Source organism: Condylura cristata, unplaced genomic scaffold (genome assembly GCF_000260355.1).
Source record: "Condylura cristata isolate star-nosed mole 26May11 unplaced genomic scaffold, ConCri1.0 scaffold00022, whole genome shotgun sequence".
Lineage (NCBI taxonomy): Eukaryota > Metazoa > Chordata > Mammalia > Eulipotyphla > Talpidae > Condylura > Condylura cristata.
The window spans coordinates 22,440,622-22,452,547 of record NW_004567123.1 but is presented as its reverse complement, the minus strand read 5'-3'; the positions used below and the strand labels follow the sequence as shown (position 1 = coordinate 22,452,547).

The 11,926-nt window shown below is 48.7% G+C and overlaps 1 protein-coding gene across 1 annotated transcript in view; it reads right to left on the bottom strand.

Moving 5' to 3' along the window:
* The window catches only part of TMC2 (transmembrane channel-like 2), a 29,872-nt gene that overhangs the window by 6,989 nt on the left and 10,957 nt on the right, over nt 1-11,926 (bottom strand). Inside the window, exons 7-12 of the mRNA XM_012728114.1 lie at nt 10,283-10,430; nt 7,625-7,813; nt 4,974-5,153; nt 3,407-3,556; nt 1,241-1,462; nt 626-639 (exon numbers count right to left, since the gene is read on the bottom strand). Coding sequence (XP_012583568.1) covers nt 626-639; nt 1,241-1,462; nt 3,407-3,556; nt 4,974-5,153; nt 7,625-7,813; nt 10,283-10,430 — 903 coding nt within the window. The remainder of the gene's footprint in view (nt 1-625; nt 640-1,240; nt 1,463-3,406; nt 3,557-4,973; nt 5,154-7,624; nt 7,814-10,282; nt 10,431-11,926) is intronic.

Here is an 11,926-nt window from a genome sequence, read left to right as displayed (position 1 = left end):
GGGAGGGGTGTGGGGAGAGGGAGGGAGGAGGGGGGGAGGGGGGAGGGCTATGTATTAGGTGGTGTGACAGCAGAGCTCCGCCCCTCACTGACCAAGCCAGAGCCATTTCATTCCAAGGAGCCTGCTCCCAGGCCAGAGAGGCGCTTTAGATTCAGATTCTGCTTTAGCAGGTTTCCAACTTTTTTTTTTTTTTAAGATTTATTTATTTATGCATACGGAACTGGGGTACACACCAGAGAGGCGGGGGCGATGAGAGGATTCACCAGAGACACAGTGGGGGGCAGAACAGGCAGTTGAATGAAATACACTGCTGAGGGGAGCAGTGGGCGGGTCAGGAGAGGTCTGCCATGCCATGTGATGCCTCTCTGGCAGGGGATCGAACTTGTGACGTGGCTGTGTCTAGTGTTATAGTGCTCTGCTTTAACCCGTTGTGCCACCAGGGAGGGCCAGTTTTCTAATTTTTAATGAAAAGTTTGAAGTTCTTAAATTTGCAATTTTTTAAATTAAGGAAAAGTGTGTTTTTAACCTTTCAGGGCTGAATTTTCCCCTGTTGCTAAGATGGAGTTGAGGAGGCGTGTAGTGGTTAAAGGAAAAATAATAGGACAGAAGCATGTTGGGGTTCTACCTGGGCCGCAGCACCTGCAGTGGGCCGGACAAAGACGACACGGGGCAAGACGTCCAGCTGAGGGGTGCCCCTGCCAAACACTACTAATATTGGTTGGGCACATGATGAGGCCAACGGTTCTGCCAGGTCACAGAAGGTCACCACGGAGAGGAGATGACGTGCATTTACAGCAGGCATTTTAGCAGGGAGGGGAGGAAGAGGCGTAGCATAGGTGGAGGAAATAGGAGAGAAGTTTCTCAAAGAGGGTTCCAGAAGAAAGGATGTGGCTTTGTGTTCTTGGTGTGCTCCAGGACTTTCTGAAATGTTCATATCCACATCTTCTCTCCCCCACTCCAGGATTCATTAATGTCTAAAAAGTCAAGAACTACCACTTTTCTTTATCCACTTTCACTGGATCCCGTGGCTCGCCCAGTGTAGAATTCAAAGACCGGTCGTCTTTGCCTCCCCTATTGAGAGCTGATGCTGCCGTGGCATGGTCCCACCCACCACCTGTCTGTACTGAAGTGTGTGACCCACGATCCCCAAGGCCAGACACCTCCAGTTACCAGAAAAGCAAGGGTTTTCTCTTGCAAATAGGAAACACTGATGGGTTGCTACTTCACAAGGCTGGAATTATGCGTCTAAAGAAATGCCCAGGAAGGTGTCTGGCTGGATCAAGGAGGATGGCTGAAATGCCCACTGTGCAGTGCCCGTCAAGCAGTGACCTACAAAGCCAGCCTCCAGGTCCCAGCACCAGCAGTAGTTCATGAACCGAACAAAACATGCCCTCAGGAAGTCCCCCAGCAGGATGGTGATGTACGTAACCAGCATGTCGGACACGGTCAGCCTCATGAATTCCTACCAGAAAGAGCAAGGAAAAGAGAGTGGTCAGTCTCTGACCTTGTCCACATCTCCCAACCGCCTGCACGCACGAAACATCCTCATCCACTCGAATTCTCTGTGATCCTCTGATTCCCGGTGGCAGAGTGGGTGTGCAGAGAGAGCCCTAATGCAGCTTGGAAAATGCTGCATTAGGTCCTAACTGTACAAGTCACTGATTGTCGGCCTTGGAATCATCACTGAACCTGTTGAAACCTCTGATGTTGTTAACTCTGCAGGGAGGCTTAATGCTCATGTATGCAAATTGCCCGGAACATTGGACAACAGTGCTGGGTCATCGGGAATGCTGCTCCAGTCTCGGACCTGGGCTCACCTTTGTCTCCCACAGCTCCCCAAAGGCCAGCTGCCTAGCTAGGGCCATCATCATTAGGGGCAGCAGTTGGCTTTCTTTATCTTCTGCGACTTGATTTATTTTTCTTGGTGTGTAGAGAAAATAAACAGCATTTTCACTGAGGTATACAGCACAAGAGCCCAAAGGAAAACTTTCTCTGCTTTGTAGAGTATCCCTTATTTCTTCATTTTTCCTGAAAAACTGAAAAGACCTGCCAGACACCGCAACCTTTAAGGCAGCTCATAGACTTGGAGCTCCCAGAGGACACAGAGATTGCTTTGTGCATTTTTCTAGCCTCCAAGATGATTAATAACTGTTTGCTGGATGAGCGGCCGGCAAGTTCTCAGTTATTACTCAGTAAGAATTCATGTCAATGCTCCTGAGCAGTGGACAAACCAACAGCCCTGTACAATGCAGAGCGAGTCTTTTGGATGGTGGGTGGTGCCCAAGGGGGTGAGCAGAGAGCAGGACTGACGCCTCAAACCCAGAAAGAAATAAGCTTTCACCAGTGGTCGGGGCAGCGATGGGCACTCAGGGAGGAAGGTGAGAGAAATGCCTGCCAAGGACTCAGAGGTGGGCAACGAGGACTTCCCAGCAAAATGCACCAAGAGCCCCAGGGCGCCTGACTCTCTTCTGCCAGGTGAAGAGGGTGGGTTTCAGGTGAAGAGGGTGGGTTTCATGCCTTAAGGACTCTGTTATGCACCGTGAAGGGTTTAGAAATGCGGGGAGCCCAACTGCCTTGCACATTAAGTGATGAAGGGTTTAGAAATGCGGGAGCTGGGGGAGCCCAACTGCCTTGCACATTAAGTGAAGGAGGATTGAAGAGCATGGAAGAATCAGGATTGGGAGGGTCGAGCCCTCCACGAAGGAAGTGACACGAGAACCCCAGGACCCTCCTCTGTGTACTCGTCTTCCCCAAGTAAAAACACCGGGTCTAATGCTGTGGGTGAGTGGGTGCTTCAGGGAGCCCTCGTAAGCAGAGCGCCTTGGGGTTGCAGCTGAGTCAAACCCTATGCGAAGAGGTGGGGTGGGGAAGAGAGGGCAGCGGCCAGCTGCTGTGCTGCCGAGACCACGGCCTGCGAGTGTCTGCCTAGCGCAGCAGCGGGCAGGCACCGAGCCACGCTGCGGAACTGCAGAAGTGGCAGCGACCGTGGGTGGGGGAGGTGGTAGTTTCCTTTTTGAGATTCTAATGAAAACTACTCATTAACTTTCTTAAAATGTACACAGATGCATATACCTGCAAAATCCTGCACCCCATTTTCAGGAATGCTCACTCATGATTTCCAGTGAAATCTGCAGTAAAACTCTACACCAAGTGGTAGTAGGCTGATATATGCTAGACAGGGCACAGAGAGACATGAGTGGGGCACTGGACTTTCTAAGAAATTTTAGTGTGACATCGTGGCAGTTGAAAAATGAAAACATCCAACTGAGCTGAAAAAATGCACAAAATGATGTAAAAATAAGCTATTATTTATCTTAAAAAAATGAAAACATCTAGGAAGGAATAATAAAGAGCTGAGAACAGGGATCACCTTTTCAGCTGAGAACAGGGGACGGGAATTACTCACAATGCCCACGGCTGTCTCCCAGCAAGAGCCCCGGGGCACATCCGCAGGGTGCAGGGGTGGCCGGGGGACACTCTCGTTCCAACCCGAGGAGTTGTAATAGTTGAACAGAGTCCAGTGAGTGATGTTTCTTATGGTCTCTTCATTAGACAGCTGGAATGGAAGCCGGAGATGTGGGGGTGGAAGGAGCAGTTACAGAGCAGAAGCCACCCCCTAACCCCCAGCTTCTGCCCGACCCTGCGACAGAGCCTGTCCAGAAAGCCTTCCTCCGTCAGTCTGTCTGGGAGAGAGCTGGGGCAAAGAGCAGAAGCCCATGGTCGTGTCCGAAAAGTTAATTCTATAACTTATCCTCCTTTCTTTCTTCCCTCCCTTCCTCTCCCTCCCTCCCTTCTCCTCTCCCCGTCTCCTATCATCCTTTCTTCTCTTGAGATTCTTTATTCAGGATCTATTCTGGGGTTGTAAATGACGGTGATACTGAAAAAGAGATGGAGCTTCCCTCAGAAAGCTCACAGTCTAGTAAGTGACAAAAGTGAACAGACAGATAATTCCAGATCAGAATGTTAACTGCTGTGGGGCCTTTTCCCTGGGAACCTGAGAATAGCCGCATCACACGGGTGGGGGCCACAGGTGTTCCTGGAGGCAGTGACCCAAGCCAAATGCTCAGGGAGGGTGTGTCACCTGGTTAAACCTGGGGAGAGGGTGGAGGGAGAGGCAAGAGGGCATTTTGCTTCTTGGAGAAAATGTGAGGCTCAGGAGGTTGGAACAGGGCGCTGGAGTAGGAGGGAAGACAAAGAGGAAGGTTGGTGGGGTGGGCAAGAGCCAGCTCCAGTCACCTGCATACTTAGAACCTCTGGTAGCTTCCTGTGAACCTCAAAAGTCTATGCCGCTCACTTAAGGTGGGGGGCGGGGAAGAGGGGCATCGTGCAGAGGTCCGTCCCAGGCTCACGGGTCACTTCCCCTGCGATGGGTCAGCCCTCCAGCTGCTCCGTTTGTAGCAGCTGTTCCCTTTGCTTTCTCCACGGTCTGCTAAGACTTTGCAGGGGGTCCTGGAGCCCCGCCTAGGCGCCTCCTGCTGCCCTGGGTTGCCCCATCTAGGCACACAAGTCTTTCCCCCTGCCCACAGCACGAGTATCCTGGGAACATGACTGTGTCTTGCTCTCTGCTGCATGCCAGCGCCACCCATTGTGAGAACTCATAACCATCCTACATGGGACGAAAGGTTAAGTCAGCCATGACATACAGTGCCTCAGTGGACACTTCCTCAGCTGGCACATATTCACGGCAGCTATGAAACCACACAGGAAAGGATGCAGGTAAAATATGAAGGGTCCCAGCGACAGGTACGTGATATGAAAAAAGACAAGAAAAACAAAGAATGGTAGCAAAATGTTAACAATGGCTGACTTGGGCATAGGGTTCTGGGGGATTTGTTTTTCGCTTCCTTTTTCTGAACTTTCTAAAATTTATTTAATGAAAAAGAATTATGCCCAAGGAGATGGCTATGTTTTAAAAAGGCTCTATGGTGAACACCAGCGGCTGGGGTGGATGGGGAGGGGGTTGTGGTCTTTACCTTGAGGTGGACATCATCCATCAGGGCCAAGAGAAATGTGTAGAGGTTTCCCAGAAAGAGTGCAAAGATGCGTCCCAGCTGCCACTTGAGTCCAATGCGTGGGTGATAATTCTCCAGGGCAGCAATGGTTTCAAACAAAGGGGGACAAAACATCCCAAGCAGGGACATCACAATTTCTACCTGAGAAATCAGGAAAGCCCGGTTACTTGTGTGATCACTATCATTTCCTTGGCCACCACGTCTGCACCCCTAGGGCCACGCATCTTCTTGGTGTCCCCTCCTCTGCCACTTGCTGTGACCCTGGGTAAGAGGACAGCACACCCTGAACAGCCAGCGTGTGCCCTCCACCCCAGCTGCTCTGCAAATGGTTGCTGTCATGGTATTGATGCTGTGAGTGTTGATAAAGAACTGCGAACATCTCTGAGAAGTGCATGAGTTAACACCTGGGGCAGTGCTTCTTATTCTGTAGAGTTGGGAGCTAGGTAAGCGTCCCCACGATAATCCCATCTCAGGAGCATGGTGGCTGGGCAACTCAGATCACAGATAGGCACAAACAGGAGAGGGACACAGTGACCACTGTGGCATTTGGAATGGGCGTTCTGCGTTGGAGATCCAGCTCCATCACTCAAAGGCTTTGTCACTAACAACTTCTCTGAGCTTCATTTCTTCACATGCAAAATCGTGTTGTGAGAGTCAGAAGAGAGAATGGACTAGTCCAGAGTATGGCTGTAAACATCTAATCCTGTCTCCAATTTTGGGAGACTCCTGCCTTGTGTAATAACCTGACCACAGTAGACATAGTCTCTGCAGCTGAAGTGGCTTGCCCGGTGGAGAGTAAATTCTTGAACGACTGACCAAACTGAAAATGGTCAGCACTTCTAGACTGGTCCTGACTCTCTCTGCCTCTCACTCTGGCTTCAGCCCATCAGCCTGGCTTCTCATTACCTTCATACCCGCTCACATAGTTCTTCCCACCTCACTGCACCACTTCCCCATTGCCCTTCTTTACATGCTTGTCTAATACTCAGACTAACGCCTGCCTTTGCCACAAAATCCTTGTCTCTCTAACTCATGTGGACAGTTCCACCTGCAACACATTGCAGCTGAAAGCATTTCACCTGAGCATGTTATTGCTGCAGGTTGCTGTTTTGCTTTGTTTCATTCTCGGCAAGTCTGCTGCAAGGAAACTGCACCCTGCCTAAGGGCAGAGTCTACCTTGGGCATCTTTTGTATCCTGCTTATAATTTACTGACCTGATGTTGCAGGCTTATTCATTGTAAATTGCATTTGCACTTTAATATATTTATATTTATTGTAATAAGTGATCTACTTAGATTTAAATCTCTCTACTTTTGTGCTTTATATTTGTCCTACCAGTTCCACATTTCTTTTGCTATCCTTTCTTGCTTTGCAGGAGGAGACAGATTCTTTCTTATTATTTAGCTCATGATTCTGTAGTTCAGTATTTTTTTTAAAAGATTTTATTATTTATGCAGACAGAACTGGGGTATAGCCCAGAGGTGTGGGAAGGATTCACCAGAGACAGCAGGGAGCAGAACAGGCAGAATGACTAAAATACACTGCTGAGGGGAGCAGCAGACTAGAAAGGAGAGGTCTGCCGCACTATGTGGGTCACTTCCTGGCTGGGAATCGAACTCATGCTGCAGTGGCTGCAGACAGCTTCATAGTGCTGTATTTTTAACCCTTTGGGCCACCAGGGAGGCCCTGGGTCAATGTTTTTATCTGGGCTTAGCTTGGTGGGTCTTTTATAGCCTTACTTGAATTCATTCACTTATCTGTGGTCAGCAGATGGTTAACGGCTTCATTCACAAGCTTATTAGCTATCACCTAAAGGATGAGCTAAATGGGCCATGAGTCTCTCATCATTCAGAAGCAGGCTAGTCTGGGATTGTTCTCATGGAGGTCTCAGGGTTCCCAAGAACAAAGTTCTATACACAAGCAACTTTCAAGTTCCCTTGCAGCACAGTTATTAGCCCTCTGGCAAAGCAAGTCATATGGCCAAAGCCAGCTGGATTCTAGGCATGGGAAGCAGATCCCACATCTTATATGCAAAGAAATGTGCATATAAGTGTGGGAATGATTTGTAGCCATTTTAGCAAACTACCACAGATGTCAACTTCCCAGAAGAGATTTATGGCTCCAATATAATTACAATAAAACCTTAATGAGTTTTATTGTGCATCTCAATGAGAGAAGTAATAGACATCAAGATATACTATGAAGACACAGTATACCTCAGTGTGTTGTTAGTGCAGGAGTAGACAGACAGACCAATGGAACAGAAGAAAGTCCAGAATCACATCCATGAATTCATAGACCCTGGATTTACAATGTATGGCACTGTGCAGCCACAAGAAAAAAATTACCATTTTAATAAGGGAAAGGATAACTGGTTATTCTGTTGGCTTATATGCTAATTAGACCCCGCTTTATCAAATTCTAAAAGCCCATTAACAGGTGACTCTTTGTTCAAGATGTTCATGCCACTTAGCTGGAGAGGGATGGACTTTCACTTTCTAACATCAGTCTTCTAATCCAGACTTTCAGTAATTCAGCTGAATGGCACAGGGACCAGTGTGATGGAAGTTTTTGCCCAAAAAATTCACTTCAGCAGAGGATGCTGTGCTTACCTCATTCCTTTCATACCAGCTGACGTTCTGCCTTTTGGAGAACTCCTGGGATCGCTTCACGACAAAGTAAATGAGGTACCCACTTCCACACAAGCAGCAAATGATGAGAAAGTTGGCCAGAACACGGAGAAACCTTGTCAGATGGATATTTTCTTCTTTGTTACTCTCTTGCTCATCCACTATAGATTCCTTGGTGTGTGAAAATGAGATGTGAATAATGACAGGCCAAGTACCCACAGGAGCTTCCCTGCCAGAGCCCGAGGCGACTTTCTAAGTTTCCGTAGATGAAATAATGCAGAGGAAATGAGGAGAGCGGTGCTGCCCCTATGGAGAATTCCTTCTTTTCTTTAAGAAAGTCTGTTTTTTGTTATTGTTATTTTAGCACATGGAAAAATAAACGCTGAGACTTAATCGAATGCTTACTGTGTGCCAGATGCGGCGCTAAGCACGGCCACGGGTTAGCTCTCTTATTCCCAAAGCAAACCAGTCGAGTAACTGCTATTATTTCCTACATCACAGGTGCTAAGTAAGGCCCAGGGAGATTTCAGTATTGTCTGACTAGGATGGTTTTAAATCTAGAAATCAAACAGATTAAAATTGAACCATAACAGAAGCGAGTCTTCTCATCCAAGGGCTGGCAAACTTTTTCTACAAAAATATCAGATAGTGTGTATTTTTGTCTTTGTAGGCCATGCACAATGGTCTTTGTCTTTGAGCCATTGTAGCAAGAAAGCAACCGCAGACAATATGTAAATAAGTATAAGTGGCTTTCGTTCAACATAATCTTATTTACAAATGTAAGCAAGAGGCTTGAATATGGACGGTGGGCTGTAGTTCTAATCCATGAACATGGACTAGCTCTCCATTTATTCTGGGTTTCTCAATGTCTTTCAACATTGTTGTGTGTTTTTGGTGTAACTGTTTTGTACTTTTTGGGGGTGGGGGTGGGTAAATTTTCTCCTAGGAATGTCAAGTAGTTTATGTAGTTTTATTATGAATGGAATTAAAATTACTTTCTTCCTTTTTTTTTTAAGGTTTATTTATTTATGCATACAGAACTGTGGTACAGACCAGAGGTGCAGGGGTGGTGAGAGGCTTCACCAAAGACAGAGTGGGGAGCAGAACAGGCAGATCATTGAAGTACACTGCTGAGAGGAGCTGCGGGCAGGTCAGGAGAGGTCTGCCACGCCATCTGGTCACCTCCTGGGCAGGCGGGGATCGAACTCATGCTGTAGTAGCTTTAGTTTCTTAGTGCTGTGCTTTAACCCGCTGCGCCACCAGGGAGGGCCTAAAATTACTTTCTAATTTGCTGCAGCTTATAAAAATGTAGCTAATTTTCATTATAATTTCTGTCTTCTGCATCAGTAATTCTCTATGAAAACTAAGTAGCATATGGCAGAGGCAGGATGAAAAGTGAGGTCTCCCAGACAGCCGTAGCACCTTGAACGAGACTGAATACAGTGGCACCTTCAGGTTCTGGTCCAGCTAACGCAACCAGCAGTTAACCCTGACAAATGCACCCAGTTCTTACAACATGTGTCTGCTGTGTAAGGGGACTGTCTGTTTTGAACAGCTTCAGAGGAGCTGTTTCTCCTTCCCAGATGTTCAAAGTACTTCCTAGGCACTGGCTTTCTTTGTCTCTTTCTGGGCCTGCAGAAACAGCCGAAGTCTCCACTGACACCTCCACTTTGCCCTTGGATGCTGTGCCCTTGCTGTGAGGAGGGTGTGTGGGGGGGAGAGGATGGAGTCAGCTTCCTGTTCACCCACTGCCCTCCAACTGCATGGGGGTTCATGCACCCAGGGGTTCATGCAGCCCAGGGAGAGCTGCTGAGGCCAAGTCGTGTTCCTGGGAGGGGGGTGCTCCCCCCCCCCCGCAGGCCTCATCAGTGGGCAGCAGCCCACTTCTCCAGGAAGGACCTGGGGAGGGGAGATGATGGAAGACATGACAGCAAGCACAGCTGGGTTACTCTCTGACCTCTGATTCTAGGCCAGAGTCGAGAGGAAACAAAATCTGGTTTCTTAGACAGGAGAAACACTGAACTTTAAGAACTTTGGATAGTTTTTACAGTCATGGAGGAAAGAATCCGACTTGTAATGCTGCTCTGTTGTAGCAGCATTACCTGCTTTCCCTCCAGTTATTTGTCCTCCACAGACCACCTCTTTGGTGAACAGATGAGTATGTGCTCACTTAATTGATTCCTCCATTCCCTCAAAATGGGATCCTCAGCCCTTTCTGGGTATTCAAATCACTGAGAGCACTTCAAACCAAACCAAACCAAACCAATGCCTGGACCCTACCCAGACCAATTATGCCAGAACCCGTGGGTCTAGGATCTGGAAGATTTTGGAAGTTCCTCAGGTGATTCAAACATACAGAGACAACTGAGAATTGCTGTTGCAGATGAGTCCTATCACTTCCTGCTGCAGGAAACAATTCTACAGGGATGCAGGCGGGGCCTGGCCTGGCATCCCTGGCTCTCTACACTTCAAGAAACAGATGGGGGTTGGGGGGCAGCCCATGAGTATTCTTCCCAGAGGCTTGAGAGCCAGGTTCCCGCTTCTGGTAAAGCTCTTGCTGGGAGAATGCCTCATGACCTCCCAATGACCAGAGGGGCCCCAACTCTCCCCGTGAAGTAGGAACTGCCCTGGGGTGGCTACCTTGAAGCTGGTGGTGATAGAGGCGTATTTATTGTCTGCCGTCTCCGAGTTCCCAATCAGGTAGTCCCAGCTGGTGAACATCTTGAAGCTGAATGTGAAGTTATCATTCTCCCCTTCGCTCGTGGTGCCCTGGGTGTTGCTGGCCATCCTGCAGGGCACACAGGGCAGTCATGTCTGCCCAGATTCTGCCGCGGCAGCCCCCCAAGCCTGGTCTGAGCCGGTCTTGGGCATAGATCTCAGACACTCAGTGAGGGGCAGGAGCCAACAGGGATGGGGGCTAAGACAGATCTGAGTTGGATGACTGACAGTCAGAGCGCTGTCCACCCAGATTCTCCTGGTGCAGCTGGGCACTAAGGAGCCTGCAGGACACAGGACACTTGACCATGCTGTCCTCTCTAACCAGACTTCCTGTGGCTTGATTCACCTGTAAATGTCCAATAAGCCCTGAGGCCCGTGGTACCACCACCAGGTAACATCCTTTTTTAAAGTGGCCTGGTTGGGAGCACCACGGGCCTGCGCTGAGGTACGGCAGCCCATCCACCACTCTCCAAGCTCTCTCTGTGTGCAGTCCTGTGGGGGTCAGAACTCCAAGCTCTACCAGATACCTGGTCGAATGGGGGGCGGGAGTTTGTGCCTCTCTGACTCTTATGGTTTTTGGGCTTTGCTGTTCCAGGCACTTAGCTGGCGTAGGTTAGCTGTTTGGCAGCTAACCTTCGGGGAAATGTTCACATCCCTACATTTGTCTGGCATAAAGTCTAACAGTATGAAGGCTAGTGGGTCCTGGTGGTCTGGTTCATGCCCCCAGTGGATGGCAGGCTCCTGACTTAGAAGAAGGCGATGTATGGGCTGGGCCAGATTTTTTCTTTTCTTCTCTCTTTTTAACAGGAGGAGGGGAGTGCACTGGACTATGGTGATGGCACATGGGTGATTGGGTGATGGGAAGCCCACGGGGATTACAACTGAGATGGAAAAGGGCACACAGTGATATAAAAATAAACTATTATAATAAAAAATTCTTTTTTCTTTGATATTGGGTCAGTTTTTTTTTTCCTTCAGAGAACACGAGTGAAGAAACATAGCCATAGTAAAGGCCATTTCTGATCACAGAGACAGTGTTGGGACCAGAGAGGACAGCTAATCATAGCCACCTACATTGACTTCAGCTTATTGTTTGTATATTGACAAGTGCCAGGCTCAGTTTTCCACACAAGCTGAAGTTAGAGAGAAGCAGAAGAGCTTTCTTGAGCAAGATGAGCTCTGGAGAAAGCAGAAACAGGCCTTGCAAACTTCTCCAGTCCTGCAGTACCTGGCCCCACCTAAGTCACGGGGAAAGCAGAAACAGGCCTTGTAAACTTCTCCAGTCCTGCAGTACCTGGCCCCACCTAAGTCACGGGGAAAGCAGAAACAGGCCTTGTAAACTTCTCCAGTCCTGCAGTACCTGGCCCCACCTAAGTCACGGGGAAAGCAGAAACAGGCCTTGCAAACTTCTCCAGTCCTGCAGTACCTGGCCCCACCTAAGTCACAGGGACCTTCTGTTGGCCAATACTCACGAGCGTATCTGCTGCCCCAGGGCCCTTGCACATGCTTTGCCTTTGTCTAAAATGTTGTGCCCAAGATTTTTAGTATGGCTGGCAGAGCTCAGCC